Genomic DNA, 24,332 nt, shown 5'->3' on the forward strand with positions numbered 1-24,332 from the left:
CAATCTTTAGGTTAGAAAGTTAAACAATATACATACAATATATCTTTTCAAATAGCTTTGTAGTTTGTCAGCAACCTTATGGAAGGGCCTTTTAGGTCCTAATAAAATACTGTAATTAATTCCCCAAAATCAATGTTGATACAAAGACTGGTTAGCAGAAAAGGTCCTGATTTAGTATAGCATTTTTTTACCATTATGATAAAAATGAAATACAGCAAAAGTCTTTTCTCTGCTTTCCAAGCTAAATAAGATATTTTTAAGTGCAGGATAATTAGCCTGTAATACAGTATGTATGTAGTTATGTATATAGCTATTTGTAATAATTTTTAGCAAATGAAACCAATTTTCTCACCATGCAAGCAAGTTGCATGGTGAGCAAAACACCATGTCATAGTGTCAAAACACATACTGCGTGTATTTATATTTAGACCTAATTGTTCCAGGGATGGCTTCAAGTCAGTTGCTACTAAGATTACTTTAGGTTGGCAATTGAAGTATGTTGTGATAGGATAAAACATTTGGAACTATAATCAGAAACATATACCCTAAATAATGTAGGTCTCTATGAAAATATATTGCATAAAACAGCTCATATATGAACACCTTCTTCATCTAAATTTTCACAATATATTTTATAGCAGTATGTGTCATTGCACAATCCTCCCCCAGGGATCATATGATTAACAGTGCACACAAACAATGCATTAGAGCTGCATTTTTTCTGGGCAGGTGAGGCAACACAGAATAGATCATAAAATAGGGGTTTAAAGAATAATAAGTAAAAGGGTAATATGAATATCTACTTAAATATATATTCCAGTTTGGTAAGAATCTTTAATATGCCACTTGTTATGATATAAAGTATCTGTTGCTAAAGCATTCATTTTGGGGTATAATTTTCCTTTAAGTATTTGCAGAATAGTAATTTCAGGGAATTGATCAGAACAAGAAGAACAACTATACAGTGGTGTGGATCTATGAGACTATTAATTATTTTAATTACTTTTTCATGCTGTCCGATTTTGCACCCCAAGATGAATCACAGGGAATGCAACAACCATAATATAGAGCACATCACAATATACTGTATTCCACATTCTTTAACATGGATCTCTTTCAAAGTCACAACAATGTTTTATTAACAGGGATGAATGATTTTTTTTTTATCAGGCATGGATTTACTGAGAAATACCTCATTTTGTCGTCTGCAATTTTTTTTTACAAAATTGAGTCAAAAATTCTAAGCAAAAAAAAAAATTCAATGCGATAAAAATGTCCCAGAGAAAAAAAGTTGCCTCAAGAAAAAATGCCCTCGGACTTTAATGCATTTTGAGTCAGAAATAACTTGAGACAAAAATGCCCATTGACTTAAATGCATTCTGAGAAAAAGTCGCTGTGCCAAAAAGTCCCCACATGAAAAAAACGTCTATTGACTTTAAATCATTTTGAGGAAAAAAAAAGTTTTGTGTTTAAAAAATTGACACACATTAACATTTTTTTTGCCTATTGACTTCAATGAGTTTTGCCAATTTTTCACAAAAAAAACAGATTCGCTCATCACTATCCATTAACCAAAAATAAACTCATACTTAGATTAAGACCACTGTTATAGAGGTGACTACAGGGGTGCTTCGCCAATGAGGCAAGTTGAGGCTCTCGCCGTAGGCGGCAGCACCACACTAGGTAACCGGGGGCGGCAAAAATTTCACTCCTGGTACTTTAAGATCCACTCTCAAAGGCATTAACTGAATCAGCCATCACAACATCACCCGGCAGTGCATTCCACAACCTCACTGTCCTCACTGTGAAGAACCCCCTACGTTGCTTCAAATGAAAGTTCTTTTCTTCTAGTCTGAAGGGGTGGCCTCTGGTACGGTGATCCACTTTATGGGTAAAAAGGTCCCCTGCTATTTGCCTATAATGTCCTCTAATATACTTGTAAAGTGTAATCATGTCCCCTCGCAAGTGCCTTTTTTCCAGAGAAAACAACGCCAACTGTGACAGTCTACCCTCATGATTTAAGTCTTCCATCCCTCTAACCAATTTAGTTGCACCTCTCTGCACTCTCTCCAGCTTATTTATATGCCTCTTAAGGACTGGAGTCCAAAACTGCACTGCATACTCCAGATGAGGCCTCACCAGGCACCTATAAAGAGGCATAATTATGTTTTCATCCCTTGAATTAATGCCCTTTTTTATTATGCCACAGAATGACACTGCCCAGAATTAGACAACTTGTTATCTACAAAAAACCCCTAGATCCATCTCATTTAAGGAAACTCGCAACACACTGCCATTTAGTGTATAACTTGCATTTATATTATTTTTGCCAAAGTGCATAACCTTGCATTTATCAACATTGAACCTAATTTTCCAGTTTGCTGCCCAGTTCCCCAAATTAGACAAATCACTCTGCAAAGTGGCAGCATCCTGCTTGGAACCTATAGTTCTGCACAATTTAGTATCATCTGCAAAAATATAAACAAAACTTTCAATGCCCACCTCCAGGTCATTAATAAACAAGTTGAAAAGCAAGGGACCTAGTACAGAGCCCTGCGGTACTCCACTAACAACACTGGTCCAATTAGAAAATGTTCCATTTACCACCACTCTTTGTAGTCTATCTTTTAGCCAGTTCTCTATCCAGGTACAAATATTATGTTCCAGGCCAACATTCCTTAATTTAACCAGTAACCTTTTGTGTGGCACTGTATTAAATGCTTTAGCAAAGTTAATCATATCCACTGCCATCCCTGAATCAAGGTCCCTCCTTTCCTTCTCATAAAAAGAAATGAAGTTAGTCTGGCAAGATCTATTACGCATAAAACCATGCTGGCACACACTCATAGTATTATGATTTGCTATAAAGTCCAGCATCTTATCCTTTATTAACCCTTCAAAAAGCTTTCCTACCACTGACGTCAGACTAACTGGCCTATAGTTTTGAGGCTGAGAACAGGAATACAGCTATTACTCTGAAATCTCCACCGTAAATGGGACCAGGAACCAGATAAAATTATTCCAAATCCTATTTTATGGCATTAGTCAAAGCAAAATAAACTTTAATTACACTTCATAAATTATTGGAATCCTGTTTTCTTTGGTCTGGGAATGCATCATGATAGCAAGTATGCAGGAGACATTTTGTGGACACTGTTATTAAGGCAAGCCTTATCATCTCACAATCTTGTTTGTGCACCAGAATGGGGGACCTGATGTCCATCCCCATACACTGGTTACACAATTAAATGGTGAAGAGAGCAGGGGAATATGGGGAGTGCAGTGACATCTAGTCAGTGCTGAATGGAAAGTGAAAGTAATTGCCTGTATAGAGGAGGGGCAGGCAATATTTGATTGACAGCTGAGATCTTTAAATAAGTTTACAACAACTATGAATGCTTTAATAAAAATAGAATTTGGATTTCATGTTTCATTTGAAAAGCACTTTTATTATACAGCTTTCTATTTCTTGGTGACAGGTCCCCTTTAAATAGGTGTAGTGTTTCAAATTACCTATAAACTATGGCTAAAGTTATATGCCCAGCGGGAAACTCTTGCAACTAAAAGAATAACATCTTTTGTAATCCAGTTGCAAAACATTTAGTGAAGTGAAATACTAGTAATATCAAATGATACTCTACACACTCGCTCTAATCATAAAGCTTAAAACAATAATGCTGCTGTTAATGGTGAAGCTTATAAATAACTGATCAATCTCAGTTACATGGGGGGCTAACAGGACACAGAAATGCTACAGAGAGAGTTCCTGAGCACTTTCCGTCCTTTTAGCACTCCACATGTAGGCCATAGGCAGTGGATTTTCTATTCTTTGCAGATAGAAGCAGTGACAAGCAAATAAGACCTTTTGACTGCTGACACAATGGAAACAATTCACATACTTATATAATGGGGAAACCTGAAATGCTTTGTTGTTCTTAAGGTAATGCTATACAGCAAAAGTGCTAGTAAGCATAGGAATCAGCTGTGATAGCAGATGCCCAAAAAAATACAAAGAATATTTACATTTTACTTACTAGACAAAATCCATGTTCTCAGTAGTGTATGCAGACAGCGGCAATACAGCACATATATAAAGGCCAACTATTTCCACTTGTCAATTGCACTGAAACATCCAAACATTCAAAATGGGAAAGGTAAGTCATAACCATGACTAGTTTGATATTTTCTAGATAATACATAACCACGATCAAGCTATTCATAGTGGTACAGCAAGCCATAAATGAAATGTAGATTAGTATTTTACAGTGATTCGTTCCCATATTAGAGCCAAAAAGGAATTTAAAAATATGCAAAGAGTTATAAAAATATTTATAATCCATTAGTGTATTACATTCTGCTAATACATTGAGACTCACAGAGATCATTATTGGCATATATCAATAGATGTAGAGATTGAAAAATCCATACTTTTCAAATTAACCACTTGTACAGTCAAGATTATAAAATGATCCAGTGTTGACCAGTTAATTGAAATATGTTGTAATCTTTTTTTCTTTTGTTACCTTTTTTACTTCCGTCAATGGGTAATCTCAGGGGTTATGTAGTTCTTAAAGGAACTGTTCATTATAAAACAAAAGGTGGGTAAAGAGATTGACTGTGCAAACTAAAAAATGTTTCCAGTATAGTTAGCCAAAAATGTAATAAATAGAGGCTGGAGTGACTGGATGTCTAACATAATAGCCAGAACACTACTTCATGTTTTGCAGCTCTTTTGGGTTCCACTGATTGATTACCAGGCAGTGACCAATCGGGGACTTGAGGGGGGCCCCATGGGTCATTGTTGTTTGTTTTTGAATTTGACCTACATGCTAAGGATCTGTATACTAAGGATAAATCAAAAACTCACTTAACAGTTATGTCTCTTGTGGCCCCCCTTAAAGTCACTGGCTAACTTAGAGTTAGATAGCTGAAAAGCAGGAAGTTTGGTTCTGTTAGACATCCAGTCACTCCAGCCTTTTAGATTGCAATTTTGGCTAACTAACTATATCAGAAACAGTTTATATTTTGCACCGCCTATCTATTTACACAGTTTTTATTTTTACAATAAACGGTTCCTTCAAGCCATTCCATGATGCCCGACTGCATAGTTCTACAAGTTCTTAAATGCATCTCTCTTCCTATATTAAAAAAAAGGACCTGGTCAGAAGTAAGATGGAACTGCAATCCCTCTCATAGCAACATCTGCTGTCATTGCATCCACCCTATTAGCCTGGACACAGATTACATTATCTGTCCAGAAAGGCAGATTTTTAGTCTATAAAATTGCACTTGTGTCTGTCAAATGTTCCCCATCGGGTACCCATACAGGTTTAATTGGCCTGGCAGTAAGTAAAATAATTGTAAAAATGTACAGCCGCCTATACTTACATTCACTTTTAATTTAAAGTTTAACTAATTAGCAAGCTTCGTTAGCAATGATCTTACCTGTCTTTTTTCTGAAAAGCCTATTCTATTTTCACTTTAATTATTACATACTGATTACTATTTAAGTACCTTAACTTCCCTTGAATTTATCTTTTAACGTTTAACATGTAGCAACTGCAATACTTAAGGTAAGTTCCTGTATCTCAGGAACTAAAAGGTGAAACAAATAAAACTCTTCATAAAACAGAACTACAACAAATATCATCTTAAAATTTTTTATCTGAGTGCTAATTTTATTTGTAAACTTAAATATACACTTTCTTCAGATCTTCTTCTATGAGGAAAGGAACTTCCAAGGCCGCCACTATGAGTGCGGCTCAGACAGTTCTGACCTTTCTTCATACTTCAATCGCTGCAACTCCATCAGGGTAGAGGGTGGAAACTGGATCCTCTATGAGCACCCCAGTTACAGGGGACACCAGTATTATCTCTGGCAAGGAGAATACCCAGACTTTCAGCGGTGGATGGGCTTCAATGATTCCATCAGATCCTGTCGATTTGTTCCCAATGTAAGTTATGTAATGTTCTTATCACCTTTAGTAGAAACAGTACTAATGGAATAGATTTTGGTGATTATGCATAAGTGAATATACAGAATCTCACTTTTTAAACTAGAAAATTAAGTGTACATAGAATACAGTCGAAAATAAGACTGCCTAAAGCAAGGACATTTTGATATTTAACAGATTTACATTTTAATTAGTTTAATGTGAGGTTGGAGAAAATTAGCAGCATGTTTCACTTTGATGCTTGCACATAGATTATATCAGTTTCTAATTATGCAAATAGAAATAAAAAACAACCTATTGAAAGAATTTTACAGATCTGATTTAATAGTTTATTCATAAAACATAACTATATTTAATATTTTTCCATGTCTTTAAAGTACCAAGGTCAATACAAAATGAGAATCTATGAAAGTGGAGATTTCCAAGGGCAGATGATGGAGTTCTTTGATGACTGCCCCAATACTTATGATCGATTCCGTTTCCATGACATTCACTCCTGCAATGTGTTTGATGGCCATTGGATGTTCTACGAGGAACCCAACTACAGGGGACGTCAGTACTACCTGAGATCTGGAGAATACAGGAGATTCAATGACTGGGGAGCCTCAAGCCCCAGAATTGGATCATTCAGAAGAGTTTATAACAGATTTTAAAATATTAACTTAACAAATCAGATGTATTGATGTTCTAATAAAACTGGACAAATTCCAGATTAGCTGTTTGTGTTGTGGTTTCTCTATTTTCTATGCAGTATTGATATCCAAACCAAAAAAACATAACGTAACTATATGGCAATTTAGTGCAAGTATGTTAGTCTATGCAAAGAAGCATCTCAGTTATGCAGACATCCTGGCCAGCTTCAGTTTATGTAGATTGGAGAAGAGGAATGTAGGAGGAGGATGATATATTCTCACAAATAGGCTTTCACATATTATACTGATACATGTTTTAACATTAAAAGAAAACAGGTTCAATCTTTAGGTTAGAGAGTTAAACAATATACATACAATATATCTTTTCAAATAGCTTTGTAATTTGTCAGCAACCTTATGGAAGGGCCTTTTAGGTCCTAATAAAATACAGAGGTTTACAGCAATTAATTCCCCAAAAACAATGTTGATCCAAAGACTGGTTAGCAGAAAAGTTCCTGATTTAGTATAGCATTTTTTACCCTTATGATGAAAATGAAATACAGCAAAAGTCTTTTCTCTGCTTTTCAAGCTAAACAAGATATTTTGAAGTGCACTATATTGGGATATTTTGAAGTCTGAGATATTGGGTAGGTTAATTAGCCTGTAAAATGTATGTATTTATGTATATAGCTAATGGTAATAATTTCAAGCAAATGAAACCAATTTGCTCACCATGCAAGCAAGTTAGTCATTTAGAAACTGCTTAGTATTAAGTAACTCTTAATTGTCATAGAGTCAAAACACATACTACGTGTATTTATATTTAGACCTAATTGTTCCAGGAATGGCTTCAAGTCAGTTGATACTATGATTACTTTAGGTTGGCAATTGAAGTATGTTGTGATAGGATAAAACATTTGGAACTATAATCAGTTTATATTTTTAAAGGAAACATATACCCTAAACAATGTAGGTCTCTATGAAAATATATTGCATAAAACAGCTCATATATGAACACCTTCTTCATCTAAATTTTCATAATATATTTTTTAGCAGTATGTGTCATTGCATAATCCTCCCCCAGGGATCATATGATTAACAGTGCACACAAACAATGCATTAGAGCTGCATTATTTCTGGGCAGGTGATCTCTGAGACATCACAGAATATATCATAAAATAGGGGTTCAAAGAATATTAAGTAAAAGGGTAATATCTACTTAAATATATATTCCAGTTTGGTAAGAATCTTTAATATGCCACTTGTTATGATATAAAGTATCTGTTGCTAAAGTATTCATTTTGGGGTATCATTTTCCTTTAAGTATTTGCAGAATAGTAATTTCAGGAAATTGATCAGAACAAGAAGAACAACTATACAGTGGTGTGGATCTATGAGACTAATAATTATTTTAATTACTTTTTCGTGCTGTCCGATTTTGTACCCCAAGATGAATTACAGGGAATGCAACAACCATAATATAGAGCACATCACAATATACTGTATTCCACATTCTTTAACATGGATCTCTTTTAAAGTTACAACAATGTTGTATTAACAAAAATTGTAAGCAAATGTAATAATTTCAATGCGATACAAAAGTCCCAGAGGAAAAAAGTTGCCTCAAGAAAAAACACCCATGGACTTATAATGTTTTTTCAGTCAGAAATAACTTGAGACAAAAAATGCCCATTGACTTTAATGCATACTGAGAAAAAGTCGCTGAGCCAAAAAGTCACCATATGAAAAAAACGTCTATTGGCTTTAAATCATTTTTAAGGGAAAAAAAAGTGCATGTAAAAAATTGATGCACCTCAAAAAAATGTTTGCCTATTGACTTAAATGAGTTTTGCCAATTTTTCACAAAAAAACAGATTTGCTCATCACTATCCATTAACCAAAAATAAACTCATACTTAGATTAAGACCACTGTGCCTACAGGGTTGCTTCGCCAATGAGGTGAGTTGAGGCTCTCGCCGTAGGCGGCAGCACCCCACTAGGTACCAGGGGTGGCAAAAATGTCACTCCTGGTACTTTAAGATCGACTCTTAAAGGCATTACCTGAATCAGCCATCACAACATCACCAGGCAGTGCATTCCACAACCTCACTGTCCTTACTGTGAAGAACCACCTACATTGCTTCAAATGAAAGTTCTTTTCTTCTAGTCTGAAGGGGTGGCCTCTGGTACGGTGATCCATTTTATGGGTATTAATGTCCTCTAATGTACTTGTAAAGTGTAATCATGTCCCCTCGCAAAAACCTTTTTTCCAGAGAAAACAACCCCAACCTTGACAGTCTACCCTCATGATTTAAGTCTTCCATCCCTCTAACCAATTTAGTTGCACGTCTCTGCACTCTCTCCAGTTTATTTATATCCCTCTTAAGGATTGGAGTCCAGAACTGCACTGCATACTCCAGATGAGGCCTTACCAGGGAACTATAAAGAGGCATAATTATGTTTTCATCCCTTGAGTTAATGCCCTTTCTTATGCAAGGCAGAACTTTATTTGCTTTAGTGGCCACAGAATGACACTGCCCTGAATTAGACAACTTGTTATCTACAAAAACCCCTAGATCCTTCTCATTTAATGAAACTCCCAACTCACTGCCATTTAGTGTATGACTTGCATTTATATTATTTTTGCCAAAGTGCATAACCTTGCATTTATCAACATTGAACCTCATTTTCCCGTTTGCTGCCCAGTTTCCCAAATTAGACAAATCACTCTGCAAAGCGGCAGCATCCTGCATGGAACCTATAGTTCTGCACAATTTAGTATCATCTACAAAAATAGAAACAATACTTTCAATGCCCACCTCCAGGTCATTAATAAACAAGTTGAAAAATAAGGGACCTAATACAGAGCTCTGAGGTACTCCACTAACAACACTGGTCCAATTAGAAAATGTTCCATTTACCACCACTCTTTGTAGTCTATATTTTAGCCAGTTTTCTATTCAGGTATAAATACTATGTTCCAGACCAACATTCCTTAATGTTAACCAGTAACCTTTTGTGTGGCACTGTATTAAATGCTTTAGCAAAGTCTACGTAAATCACATCCACTGGCATCCCAGAATCGAGGTCCCTGCTTATCTTCTCATAAAAACAAATTAAGTTAGTCTGGCAAGATCTATTACACATAAAACCATGCTGGCACACAATCATAGTATTATGATTTGCTATAAAGTCCAGTATTTTATCCTTTATTAACCCTTCAAAAATCTTTCCTACCACTGACGTCAGACTAACTCGCCTATAGTTTTGAGGCTGAGAATGGGAATACAGCTATTACTCTGAAATGTCCACCTAAAATGGGAACCAACACCCGATAAAATTATTCCAACTCCTATTTTATGGCATTAGTCAAGCAAAATAGACTTTAATTACACTTCATAAATTATTGGAATCTTGTTTTCTTTGGTCTGGGAACTCCGACACTTTCTTTGGTCTGTGGACACTGTTATAAGGCAAGCCTTATCATCTCACAATCTTGTTTGTGCACCAGAATGGGGGACCTGATGTCCATCCCCATACACTGGTTATACAATTAAATGGTGAAGAGAGCGGGGGGATTATGGGGAGTGCAGTGACATCTAGTCAGTGCTGAATGGAAAGTGAAAGTAATTGCCTGTATAGAGGAGGGGCAGGCAATATTTGATTGACAGCTGAGATCTTTAAATTAGTTTACAGCAACTACGAATGCGTTAATAAAAAAAATAATTTGGATTTCATGTTTCTTTTGAATAGGACTTTTATTATACAGCTTTTTATTTCTTGGTGACAGGTCCCCTTTAAATAGGTGTAGTGTTTCAAATTACCTATAAGCTATGGCTAAAGTTATACTGTATGCCCAGCGGGAAACTCTTGCAACTAAAAGAATAAAATCTTTTGTAATCCAGTTGCAAAACATTTAGAGAAGTGAAATACTAGTAATATCAAACAATATTCTACACACTCACTCTAATCATAAAGCTTAAAACAATAATGCTGCTGTTAATGGGGAAGCTTATAAATAACTGTTCAGTCTCAGTTACATGGGGGGCCCATTTAGGATTGCCCAAGCTTTTGTGTTCAGGCAGGCATAAATGAAATTCAATTTGAATTTACTTATCACTACCTATTTTACTAATCTGAAGGAGAAAAAAAGGAGGTTAAGCACCAAGGAACAAAAGAATTTAAACTGCTATAAATTATGGGAAACATTGTATTTGACCGACACTGGAAGTCACATGCTAACAGGACACAGAAATGCTACAGAGAGAGTTCCTATGTAGTTTTCGCCCTTTTAGCACTACACATGTAGGCCTAATGCTGTTTATGGGGAAGCTTATAAATAATTGTTCAGTCTCAGTTACTTGGGGGGCCCATTTAGGATTGCCCAAGCTTTTGTGTTTAGTCAGTCATAAATGAAATCCAATGTGAATTTACTAATCACTATCTATTTCACTAATCCGAAAGAGAAAACAAGAAGGTTAAGCACTAAAGAACAAAAGAATTTGTAGTGCTATAAATTATGGGAAACATTGTCTATGGCCGACACTGGAAGTCACATGCTAACAGGACATAGAAATGCTATACAGAGGGTTCCTGAGCAGTTTCCACCTTTCAGCACTACACATGTAGGCCATGGGCAGTGGATTTCCTATTCTTTGCAGAGAGAAGCAGTGACAAGCAAATAAGACCTTTTGACTGCTGACACAATGGAAACAATTCACACACTTATATAATGGGGAAACCTGAAATGCTTTGTTGTTCTTAAGGTAATTCTATATACCAAAAGTCTTAGTAAGCATTGGAATCAGCTGTGATAGCAGATGCCCAAAAAAATACAAAAGATATTTACATTTTACTTACTGGACAAAAATACATGTTCTCAGTAGTGTATGCAGACAGTGGCAATACAGCACATATATAAAGGCCAACTATTTCCACTTGTCAATTGCACTAAAACTTCCAAACACTCAAAATGGGAAAGGTAAGTCAGAACCATGACTAGTTTGATATTTTCTAGATAATACATAACCATGATCAAGCTATTCATAGAGGTACAGCAGTATATATTATATATATATTACCGTATATACTCGTGTATAAGCCGACCCGTGTATAAGCCGAGGTACCTAATTTTACCTACAAAAACTGGGAAAACTTATTGACTCGCGTTTAAGCCTAGGGTGAGAAATGCAGCAGCTACTGGTAAGTTTCAATAATAATGTCACGCCTCCACACACCATGCCTACTTACACATTTAGTACTGAGGCTGCTGTATTAAATATGAAAGGTGGGAGAGTACATGAGTACCGGTAATGTAAAATAAATACTTTTTTTTATACTATTCAAATATTTTGGCTCCTGGGTATTTTAGTCTTGTACATTAAACTTTGCAGTAGGCAAATTGTTAAAACAAAAACTACATTTCCCAACATACATTGGGAGATATTTAGCACATTAGGGCAAGGAAAAATTTCAGCTGGTTTCCAAGCAGCCAAAGGCCCAAAAAGTAGCCCAAATCCGTACCTTGGCTAGTTTGTGCTTTCAAAACCCGCCTGGGCTTTAAATTACTAGCCTAATTTGGCTGGAAAACAGACAACATGGCAACCCTGGGGTAAAATACCCAGCATGCCATGCCAGCCCCGTTAGTCTAACTTGCGCCCCTTGTGGTCAGTGCAGGTACTACAAGCAGCACATTACTGAGTCCCTCTAATTGCCCTGTTGCACAGTACCCAGCCACTGTCTGGATAACCCAGAAAAACAAGCCCGGGCTGCTCACGGATTACGGGGAATTTACCACTTTCAGGTCGAGCACCCCATCCTTCGCCTCCTGCAGCAGCGACACAAACTTACTAGTGAGCAGCCCAAGGCTCTTCTCGTGCCGGCTGGACGCTCCCGCTGCTTCCGCCATGGTATCCACCGACTGCAACTTAACTCGGGGCGGGCCCTTAAGCCCGCCCCCCAACTCGGCAAGTGATAACGAGGAAACTCGGTGAGACACGCGGCCCGCCCCCCTCCCTGACTCTCTCCTCCTCCGACACCACTAGCAGCAGCACGCCTTGCAGGGAGCGCGCACCGCGGGCACACACACTCCCTAGCCTGGGAGTCAGGGGCGGCAGCCAGGCAGCAGTCAGCAAGAGAGGGAAGGCGCAGGCGCAGCCATCAGCACGGAAGAGGCACGTGCATCAAATAGGTAATTTTTCTTAACTGACCCGCGTATAAGCCGAGGCAGCATTTTTCAGCTTATTTTGGGAGCTGAAAAACTCGGCTTATACGCGAGTATATACGGTACATATAAACCCACAGGAAGCCGGCACTCTTGACAATAAAGTGTTCATATGCCTGGGTGCATGTTCAACACGTTATCTTCATCCATCCCATATAGAACAGCACTCTCGACAGCTTGTGATTAACGTTTCTGCCTAGTCCTAGGCCTTTCTCAGGACTAGGCCGAAATGTAAGTCACAAGCTGTTTTATGAATAAAAACCTTTTTTTTATCATTTTAAGTCCTGAGAGTATCAATTATCAGCAGACGAGCACTCCCTTTAAAAACTTGATAATTTTATTGTCGTAGTATCAAACTACCATGGCCACTGTTTCAATCCCTAGATCATGTGGGATAGAAGTGTACAAGGAGGAGACATCCATTGTGCAGAGAAATGTATGCTGTGGAACTACAGCTATTGCCCCCCTATACTTACCTTCATTTTTATTTTCTATGATTTTTTTCACCTTCAATTAGCTTCTAATATTACTTCAAAAAATTATGGCAGTTTAATTAGCAAGATTTGCTAAGATCAGCAATACATATTTTATCTGAAAAGCTGTATCAGTTTAATGCCATTATTAATTAGTATTAAGTACTGATAGTAGTATTTATTAGGATTTATGTACCTTAACTTACTTTGAATCCATCTTTAAATATTTAACATGTGGAAACTGCAATACTTGAAGGTATATTCCTGTATTTTAGGAATAAAGAGATAAAAACCCATAAACCAAAAACACACAAAAAATTATCTTAAAGAATGTGTGTATACTGTAGTTTTATTTATAAAATTGAATCTACAGTTTTTTTCTTCAGATCTTCTTCTATGAGGAAAGGAACTTCCAAGGTCGACACTATGAGTGTGGCTCAGACTGTTCTGACCTGTCTTCATACTTCAATCGCTGCAACTCCATCAGGGTAGAGGGTGGAAACTGGATCCTTTATGAGCACCCCAGTTACCGGGGACACCAGTATTACCTCTGGCAAGGAGAATACCCAGACTTCCAGAGGTGGATGGGCTTCAATGATTCCATCAAGTCCTGTCGATTTGTTCCCAATGTAAGTTACATAAGGTTCTTAAGCAGCAAAAGTACTAATGGAATAGATTTTGGTGATTATTCATAAGTAGATATTCAAACTTTTAAAATCTAATATTTCACCTAGAAATTTAAATGCAGATACAATATAGTAGAAAATAAGACTAACGTAAGGACTATATATATTTACCAGATTTACATTATAAGTAGCTTAATATGAGGCTGCATTGAAAACAAAATATGTTTAATATTTTTCCATTCCTTTGAAGTACCATGGTCAATACAAAATGAGAATCTATGAAAGAGGAGATTTCCAAGGACAGATGATGGAGTTCTTTGATGACTGCCCCAATACTTATGATCGATTCAGTTTCCACGACATTCACTCCTGCAATGTGTTTGATGGCCACTGGATGTTCTACGAAGAACCCAACTACAGGGGACGTCAGTACTACCTGAGATCTGGAGAATACAGGAGATTCAATGACTGGGGAGCCTCAAGCTCCAGAATTGGATCATTTAGAAGAGTTTATAACAGATTTTAAAATATTAACTTAACAAATCAGATGCGTCTGTGTTCCAATAAAATGGAAAATTCCAGATTAGCTGTTTGCGTTGTGGTTTCCTATTTTCTATGCAGCATTGATATCCATACTGCAAAAACATAACGTAAATATATGGCAATTTAGTGCAAGTATGTTGGTCTATGCAAAGAAGCATATCAATTATGCGAGCTTGAGTTTATGTAGATTGGAGAAAAGGAATGTGGGAGGAGGATGATAACTTTGTATTACTTTATTATATTCTCACAAATAGACCTTCACAGACTATACTAAAAAAATGCTTTAACATTAAATGAAAAATGGTTATTTAGACGGTTAGAGCATTACTCTATTATATTCTCACAAATAGGCTTTCACATACTATACTGATACATGTTTTAACATTAAAAGAAAACAGGCTCAATCTTTAGAATGTAAAGTTTTACAATATACATACAATATATCTTTTCAGCATAAAAGTAGTTTGTCAGCAACCTTATGGAAGGACCTTTTAGGTTTTAAGTGAACCATATTGGGAACTATTGATGTTTTGAAGTCTGAGATATTGGGCAGGTTAATTAGCTTGTAATATGTACGTACTATAGTTATATGTATAGCTAATAGTAATAATTTAAAGCAAATGAAACCAATTTGCTCATCATGCAAGCAAGTTATTCAAGTAACTGTTGATTGCCATATGGTCAAAACACTTATTGCCTGTATATATATTTAGACCTAATTGTTCCAGGGATGGCTTCAAGTCATTTGCTACTAAGATTACTTTAGGTTGGCAATTGAAGTATGTTGTGATCGGATAAAACATTTGGAACTATAATCAGTTTAATCAATCTTTTTAAAGGAAACCTATACCCTGAATAATGTAGGTCTCTATGAAAATATATTGTATAAAACAGCTCATATGTAAAACCCTTCCTCCTCTAAATTTTCATAATAATATACTTTTTTAGAAGTTTCTGTCATTGCTTAATCCTCCCCCAGGGAGGGGGATATAAAAAGAGGGATAGGATGGAGCAAACAATTCAGCAGATTTTACTGCAAAACATTTATTAACACGGCATGTTTCGGACCTTCAAGGATCCTTTTTCAAGTGTAACATACAATATTTACACTTGAAAAAGGATCCTTGAAGGTCCGAAACATGTTGTGTTAATAAATGTTTTGCAGTAAAATCTGCTGAATTGTGTGCTCCATCCTATCCCTCTTTTTATATATTATATTGGTCGGACTGGTGTGGCCTAATCAGTAAAGAGAGCAGCAACAGATGGTGGATTTCGTTAGAACAAACCTGCCTTGTCCAGGGAGGGGGATGGCATTAGAGCTGCATTATTTCTGGGCAGGTGATCTTTGAGGCAACACGGAAAATATCATAAAATGGTGGTTCAAGGAATAATAACATCTGCTTAAATATATATTCCAGTTTGGTAAGAATCTTTAATATGCCACTTAATATGATATAAACTATCTGTTGCTAAAGCATTCATTTTGGGGAATCATTTTCCTTTAAGTATTTGCAGAATAGTCATTTCAGGCAATTGATCAGAACAAGAAGAACAACTATACAGTGGTGTGGATCTATGAGACTAATAATTATTTTATTTACTTTTTCATGCTGTCTGATTTTGTACCCCAAAATGAATCACATAGAATGCAACAACCATAGTATAGAACACATCACAATATACTCTATTCCACATTCTTTAAAATGGATCACTTTTAAAGATATAACAATGTTGCATTAACAGGGATGATTTTTTTTTCACCAGGCATGGATTCACGACGAAATACCGCATTTCGTCTGCAAATTTGTTCCATGAAATTGAGTCAGAAATTCAAAAAAAATAAAAAAAATTCAATGGTATAAAAAGTCCCAGAGACAAAAAAGTCACCTCAAGAAAAAAATGTGCATTGACTTCAATGCATGTGGAGAAACAGTAGCTGAGGCATAAAAGTCAGCAAGACAAAAAAGTCTCCACATGAAAAAGCACCCATTGACTTGAAAAAGTTGCACGCGTAAAAAATTTCAAATGTCAAAAAATGTTATTAGCCTATTGACTTTAATGAGTTTTGCCAATTTTTGGCAGAAAAACAGATTCTCTTATCACAATCCTTTAACTAAAAATAGACTCATACTTAGATTAAGACCACTGTAATAAGGCTGCCTATTATTGTTTCTATTTAAAATTTGTGTCATTTGAGCTGGCATTAAGACCAATGGCATACTCCACTTTTTTAGGCAAATTCTCTGTATAATATTATAAAGGTATTGAAGTACCATGGAATAAATGCTGGTGCTACACAGTGGCATGCATTTTTCTGTTCACTTTCTCATGAAATGCTGAGGCCAAGCTGTGTCAAATATTCATGCAGCCACACTGTCATAAAATGCTAGGGGGCTATACTAAGTCATGAAATGCTGGGGCCATTTTATGTTATAAATTTCTGGGGCTATTCTTTTTAAATGTCTGTGGAGACATGTGATGGGGAGGTAGATTTATCAAGATTTGAATTTTGAAATAATTTGAGTTTTTTTAACTCTATGAAATTTAATTTTTCTTCAAAACTCGATTGGGGGGTTTATTTATTTAAAAAATGGAATATCTAAAACTCGGAAGAATTTTAATGACCCAAAAACTCGAAACTCAGAAATAAACTAGAATGTCAGGAAGGCTACAAACATCTCAAAATTGGAGACTGGACCTCTCCCATTGGTTTATACATGAATTTGGGAGCTTTTAGGTGGTGAATAGTTGAATTTGAATTCTTAAATAGCCAGAGTTTGATTTGATTTGATATGAATGTTTTTAAAAATTAGAATTGAGTTTGGTTACTTCCCTAGTCGAATTTGACAGTTTTGACTATGAAAAAATTTGAATTTCCAATTTGACCCTTAATAAATCTGCAAATTAAATAGACACTGGGGGTCTATACTGCCAGTCCTGTATTAAGGCAGCTGAGTATAAAGGACCTGCCCTAGTTTTCAATGCACCATTAATTAACATAGTAATACCTATGATTAAGTATCGGAGGGTACAAAACATGTAACTTGGATCATATGGGGGTCAGTATGTATGTATTTTAACTTTGATATTAATGGAATAAACATTTGAATTTACAGATTTTTTCAAGAGTATTTTTTACTTCCGCTTCATATATCTGCCCCTAAATGTTGGAGCAATATTGCATCATGAAATACTGGGGAAATACTGTGCATACATTTCTGAGGTCTAACTGGGCCATAAACTTTGGGGCCACACAGCCATAAAAATAATACAGGGATTAAAAAATCTTACCTTTAGAAAAAATGCTGGTGCCATGCTGTGTCATAAAATGCTAGGAAACCATGATGTTTCATGAAATGCGGACCCAACAGCAGTAAATACACAAAACATTAGCAGATAAAAGTAAATTCAAATACTGTATGTCAAGTCAGACGTCAATGTCATCTCTATCGCATAAGAAAAAGTACAATGTGAGACAATAGAGTTTGAGGCCGTTTCAAGAATGCAACAACATACAACATAATTAAAAATAAAGCAAGTAGCAGATAGTGTGCAACTCAAGCCTGAAGTAACCACTGCACCAGTGTGCTTCACTATTTTACTAACCATATCTGCTGTGGCACCACTGATAGCAAATTGCAGTCACCCATTGACTGCATAGCTTATTTTGTAGTGCATCAATGCAGCTATTACTCTGAAATTTCCACCTTAAATAGGTGTAGTGTTTCCAGTTACCTATAAGCTGTGATGGAAGTTATATGCCCAGTGGGAAGCTGTTGCAACTAAAAGAATAACATCTTTTGTTTTCTAGTTACAAAATATTTAGTGAAGTCAAATACTAATTATATCAAAAGATACTCTACACACTCACTTTAATAATAAAGCTTAAAACAATAATGCTGCTATTAATGAGGAAGCTTTCAAATAATTGTTTAGTCTCAATTACATGGGGGCCCATTTACGATTGCCCAAGCTTTTGTGTTCAGTCAGTCATAAATGAAATCCAATGTGAATTTACTAATCACTATTTATTTCATTTTCAATTTGAAGGAGAAAACGAGAAGGTTAAGCACCAAGGAACAAAATAATTTAAACTGATATAAATTATGGGAAACATTGTATTTGGCCGACACTGGAAGTCACATGTTAACAGGACACAGAAATGCTATAGAGTTCCTGAGCAGTTTCTGCCTTTCAGCACTACACATGTAGGCCATAGGCAGCAGATTTTCTATTCTTTGCAGAGAAAAGCAGTGGCATACAAATTAGACCTTTTGACTGCTAAGACAATGGAAACAATTCACATGTATACAGTATAATGAGCAAACCTGTAATGCATTGTTGCTCTTAAGGTAAAGCTATACAGCATAGGTGCCAGTAAGCATAGAGAACAGCTGTGACAGCAGAGCCCAAAAAATACAAAAGATATTTACATCTTACTTAATAGACAAAAATCCATGTTCTCAGTAGTGTATGCAGAGCGACAATACAGCACATATTTAAAGGCCATCTCTTTCCACTTGTCAATTGCACAGAAACTTCCAAACACTCAAAATGGGAAAGGTAAGTCAGAACCATGACTATTTTGATATTTTCTAGATAATACATAACCATCATCGATCTTTTCATAGAGGTAGAGCAGCATTCATTTATTTTATTATATATTATTTTATTTATATAAAATCTACAGTTTTGGAATGAAAAACTTGAATACATTATACAGTTATTCATTCTGATATTTGAGACACAAAGGAATTTTTCAAGATGCAAAATAACTATGCAATATTTTGCACTAATGATAGAACTATACAGTCTGCTAAAATGAAACCCACACATTTTTTTGGCATGTTTAGGAATAGATATCTATATAAACAAAAACATTTTCAAATTCACCATATGCATATTATGAAGTTGGCTTTCCAGCTCCAAATCAAATAAGGCTGTCTTTTTCAAAAGGTAAAAATACCCTAATGATGCACTACTGCATAGTTATCCAAGTCCTTACACGAGGCTCTCTAGAGTCTCAGGACCATAGCAATCAGACACAGATACTAAAATTTATGGTGAGGCAATACACAAAATGATAGCAACACTAAGGACTTATTTATTAAAGCTCTAATGCCAAAAACTCAAAAAAAATGTTTTAAAGAATTTTTTTAACCAAAGTCCGAATTTTAGCTGAAAAAAAAAACGTATTTTTTGAGATTTATAATACCCTGAGGATGGAAAAAGTCCAAATCTGAAAATTCAGCATCTCAGACCTACCAAGATTGTATAAAAGTCAATGGGAAAGGTCCCTTCGCTATTTGGACATTTCTGCGGAATTTCTGAGCTGGAATTAGTACAAAAATTAAACTATATTGGGCTTCCATGTGAAAATCTGAAAAATGCCTGCTTTATTGGAAAAAGCCCAAAACAATAAAGTTATTCAGGCAAAAACTCATAAAAATTGTACCATTCGGATTTTTGCAAAAGAAATTTCTGTTTCTTCCAGAACCGATAAAATTATGATTTTGTTTTTTATAATAAATAAGGTCCAATCATGGATTGTCATTTGGTCGGACTTTTATCATTAAAATAGCCAGAACAAATCAGTCTTTGATAAATAAGGCTCTAATAGTAAGATAGCATTAGGTTGTTTGTTATTATGGCCACATCTGCTGTTGTCCCATCCAATGTATTATCCTGGTCACAGATTTTCTGTCCAGAAAGGCAGATTGTGAATACTACGGACATGTCTGTCAAAACTTCCCCATGCAGTACCCTTACATGTCTAGTTGACTTGGTAGTAAGAAAAACTGGCAAAACTGCATTACCAAATTCGTGAATGTGTGGCCCCCTACACCTTCATTTTCTATGTTTTTGTGCACCTTCAATTATTTTCTAATATTACTTTAAAAAATTATGTCAGTTTAATTAGCAAGATTGCTAAGATAAGAAATACATATTTTATCTGAAAAGCTGTTATTAATAAGTATTTAGTACTAATATTAGTAGTTACATTGAATCTATCTTTAAACATTTAACATGTGGATTCTGCAATACTTACGGTAAAGGTATGTTCCTGTATCTCAGGAATAAAAAGTATATAATCATTTCATAAACTAGAAACACACAAAAAATCATCTTAAAGAATCTGTGTATGCCCTAGTTTTATTTTTAAAATTGAATCTACGTCTTTCTTCAGATTTTCTTCTATGAGGAAAGGAATTTCCAAGGCCGCCACTATGAGTGCGGCTCAGATTGTTCTGACCTGTCTTCATACTTCAATCGATGCAACTCCATCAGGGTAGAGGGTGGAAACTGGATCCTCTATGAGCACCCCAGTTACAGGGGACACCAGTATTATCTCTGGCAAGGAGAATACCCAGACTTTCAGAGGTGGATGGGCTTCAATGACTCCATCAGGTCCTGTCGATTTGTTCCCAATGTAAGGTTCTTAAGCAGAAACAGTACTAATGGAATAGATTTTGTCGATTAGTAGATATTCAGACCCTTAAAATCTCCTATTTAACCTAGAAAATTAAATGTAGATACAATATAGTAGAAAATAAGATGAACTTAAGGACATTTTATATTTACCAGATTTACATTTTAAGTAGCTTAATGTGAGGTTGGATTGAAAAGAAATTTTAATGCTTGCACAAAGGATATATCAACTTGAATTTTATTTTTACATTTCTTCGAAGTATCATGATCAATACAAAATGAGAATCTACGAAAGAGGAGATTTCCAAGGGCAGATGATGGAGTTCTTTGATGACTGCCCCAATACTTATGATCGATTCCGTTTCCATGACATTCACTCCTGCAATGTGTTTGATGGCCACTGGATGTTCTATGAGGAACCCAACTACAGGGGACGTCAGTACTACCTGAGATCTGGAGAATACAGGAGATTCAATGACTGGGGAGCCTCAAACCCCAGAATTGGATCATTCAGAAGAGTTTATAACAGATTTTAAAATATTAACTTAACAAATCAAATATGTCTATGTTCCAATAAAACTGACAAATTCCAGATTAGCTGTTTGTGTTATGGTTTCTCTGTTTTCTGTGCAGCATTGATATCCAAACCACACAATCCTAATATAACTATATGGCAATTTAATGCAAGTATGTTAGTCTATGCAAAGAAGCATCTCGGTTATGCAGACATCCTAGCCAACTTGAGTTTATGTAGATTGGAGAAGAGGAATTTTGGATGAGGATGATAACTAATTATTACTCTATTATGCTCTCTCATTTAGGCTTTCACATAGTATACTGACACATGTTTTAACATTAAAAGAAAACAGGTTCAATCTTTAGGTTGGAAAGTTAAACAATATACATACAATATATCTTTTCAAATAGTCTTGTAGTTTGTCAGCAACCGTATGGGCAGGGCCTTTTAGGTCCTAATAAAATACAAAAGTTTACTGCAATTCATTTCCCAAAAACAATGTTGAACCATCAGAAAAGGTCCTGATTTAGTATAGCATTTTTTTACCCTTATGATGAAAATGAAATATAGCAAAAGTATTTTCTCTGCTTTTCAAGCCAAACAAGATATATTTGAGTGCACTATATTGGGAACTATTGTTTTCAACTCTGAGATATTGGGCAGGTTAATTCGCCTATAATATGCACTTAGTTATGTATATAGCTAATAATAATAATTTCAAGCAAATTAAACCAATTGGCTCACCATGCAAGCAAGTTATTAATTTCGAAACTGCTTAGAATTAAGTAACTCTTGATTGTCATAGGGTCAAAACACTAGGGATGTAGCGAACGTTGGAAAAAAAGTTCGCGAACATATTCGCGAACTTGCGTCAAAAATGCGAACGGTTCGCGAACGTCGCGAACCCCATAGACTTCAATGGGAAGGCGAATTTTAAAAGCTAGAAAAGACATTTCTGGCCAGAAAAATGATTTTAAAGTTGTTTAAAGGGTGCAACGACCTGGACAGTGCCATGCCAGAGGGGGATCAAGGGCAAAAATGTTTCTAAAAAATCCATTGTTGACACAGCGCTGCGTTTTGTGCTGTAAAGGGCAGAAATCACACTACATTTCTAAACCTGTGTAATAAAATGCTTTAAAACGTCCGGCGTCTACATGCCAATCAAGTCGTGTAAAGGTTACAGCCTGTTCACACGCAAAGACGAAACGCGGTGCTTACTGCAACGCAAAAAGACGCAAAGAGCTTTAATGAATGATACCGTCAAGTGAGCAAATAATAGTTTTTAATTACTAGTTGCTTCTCACCTCCAGGATGTTCGTCCTGTTGGTGGCAATATTTCTGTAGTGGTGTGTTTAGCAGTCACCGTGCTTGTGCGCACGTGCACGGTCAGGCAGAGGTAATTCAATGTACAGTGAAGTGAACCAAAAAACACTGATTCTGCAGTGTGGGCCCAGTTTTGGTCTACTTTATTGATCACCTGCGGTGACCATAAAAGATGCGATTTTGCCACTGTTGCAGAACCCTGAAAAATTAGGCATGTGTACTTTCCTGAAAAATTATGTTTTTTTGTCGCAGCCACTGAACCAGAAGTCCAGAAACAATATGCCATATAAATGCTGAAAATATTAATTTTTTTTGTGGCAGCCACTGCAGCACAGAGGCCAGAAAAAATATGCCATGTAAATGCAAACAATATTAATTTTTTTTTGTCGCAGCCACTGAAGCACAGAGGCCAGAAAAAATATGCCATATAAATGCAAACAATATTAATTTTTTTTTGTCGCAGCCACTGCAGCACAGAGGCCAGAAAAAATATGCCATATAAATGCAAACAATATTAATTTTTTTTGTCGCAGCTACTGCAGCACAGAGGCCAGGAAAAATATGCCATATAAATGCTAACAATATAAATTTTTTTTGTCGCAGACACTGAAGCACAGAGGCCAGAAAAAATATGCCATATAAATGCTGAAAATATTCAATTTTTTTGGTCGCAGACACTGAAGCACAGAGGCCAGAAAAAATATGCCATATAAATGCTGAAAATATTCTGTTTTTTTTGGTCGCAGCCACTGAAGCACAGAGGCCAGAAAAAATATGCCATATAAATGCTGAAAATATTCTGTTTTTTTTGGTCGCAGCCACTGAAGCACAGAGGCCAGAAAAAATATGCCATATAAATGCTGAAAATATTCATTTTTTTGTCACAGCCACTGAAGCACAGAGGCCAGAAAAAATATGCCATATAAATGCTGAAAATATTCTGTTTTTTTTGGTCGCAGCCACTGAAGCACAGAGGCCAGAAAAAATATGCCATATAAATGCAAACAATATTAATTTTTTTTTGTCGCAGCCACTGCAGCACAGAGGCCAGGAAAAATATGCCATATAAATGCTAACAATATAAATTTTTTTTGTCGCAGACACTGAAGCACAGAGGCCAGAAAAAATATGCCATATAAATGCTGAAAATATTCAATTTTTTGGTCGCAGCCACTGAAGCACAGAGGCCAGAAAAAATATGCCATATAAATGCTGAAAATATTCTGTTTTTTTTGGTCGCAGCCACTGAAGCACAGAGGCCAGAAAAAATATGCCATATAAATGCTGAAAATATTCTGTTTTTTTTGGTCGCAGCCACTGAAGCACAGAGGCCAGAAAAAATATGCCATATAAATGCTGAAAATATTCATTTATTTTTGTCGCAGCCACTGAAGCACAGAGGCCGAAACAATATGCCATATAAATGCTGAAAATATTCATTTTTTTGTCACAGCCACTGAAGCACAGAGGCCAGAAAAAATATGCCATATAAATGCTGAAAATATTCTGTTTTTTTTGGTCGCAGCCACTGAAGCACAGAGGCCAGAAAAAATATGCCATATAAATGCTGAAAATATTCATTTATTTTTGTCGCAGCCACTGAAGCACAGAG

At 35.9% G+C, this 24,332-nt stretch overlaps 3 protein-coding genes across 3 annotated transcripts; all 3 read left to right on the top strand.

Moving 5' to 3' along the window:
- The first annotated feature begins 4,145 nt into the window (after positions 1 to 4,145).
- crygdl.15.L (crystallin gamma D like gene 15 L homeolog) lies at positions 4,146 to 6,607 on the top strand. The gene is made up of 3 exons (XM_018226288.2): positions 4,146 to 4,154; positions 5,712 to 5,954; positions 6,332 to 6,607. Exons 1-3 carry the CDS (start codon positions 4,146 to 4,148, stop codon positions 6,605 to 6,607), a joined length of 528 nt encoding a protein of 175 aa, XP_018081777.1.
- Positions 6,608 to 11,558: 4,951 nt separating this feature from the next.
- On the top strand, positions 11,559 to 14,434 carry crygdl.16.L (crystallin gamma D like gene 16 L homeolog). Its single transcript, XM_041585663.1, has 3 exons — positions 11,559 to 11,567; positions 13,669 to 13,911; positions 14,159 to 14,434. The coding sequence occupies exons 1-3, from the start codon at positions 11,559 to 11,561 to the stop codon at positions 14,432 to 14,434; spliced, it is 528 nt and encodes a 175-aa protein (XP_041441597.1).
- A 4,571-nt stretch (positions 14,435 to 19,005) lies between these two features.
- Positions 19,006 to 21,468, top strand: crygdl.17.L (crystallin gamma D like gene 17 L homeolog). Its single transcript, XM_018269512.2, has 3 exons — positions 19,006 to 19,014; positions 20,639 to 20,881; positions 21,141 to 21,468. The coding sequence occupies exons 1-3, from the start codon at positions 19,006 to 19,008 to the stop codon at positions 21,414 to 21,416; spliced, it is 528 nt and encodes a 175-aa protein (XP_018125001.1). The 3' UTR covers positions 21,417 to 21,468.
- Positions 21,469 to 24,332: the final 2,864 nt, after the last annotated feature.

The sequence above is a fragment of the Xenopus laevis genome, chromosome 1L, assembly GCF_017654675.1.
Source record: "Xenopus laevis strain J_2021 chromosome 1L, Xenopus_laevis_v10.1, whole genome shotgun sequence".
NCBI lineage: Eukaryota > Metazoa > Chordata > Amphibia > Anura > Pipidae > Xenopus > Xenopus laevis.

Coding starts and splice junctions, on each gene's coding strand:
- crygdl.15.L (XM_018226288.2), top strand. Junction 5,955..6,331: donor CCTGTCGATTTGTTCCCAAT/GTAAGTTATGTA, acceptor ATGTCTTTAAAG/TACCAAGGTCAATACAAAAT.
- crygdl.16.L (XM_041585663.1), top strand. Junction 13,912..14,158: donor CCTGTCGATTTGTTCCCAAT/GTAAGTTACATA, acceptor ATTCCTTTGAAG/TACCATGGTCAATACAAAAT.
- crygdl.17.L (XM_018269512.2), top strand. Junction 20,882..21,140: donor CCTGTCGATTTGTTCCCAAT/GTAAGGTTCTTA, acceptor ATTTCTTCGAAG/TATCATGATCAATACAAAAT.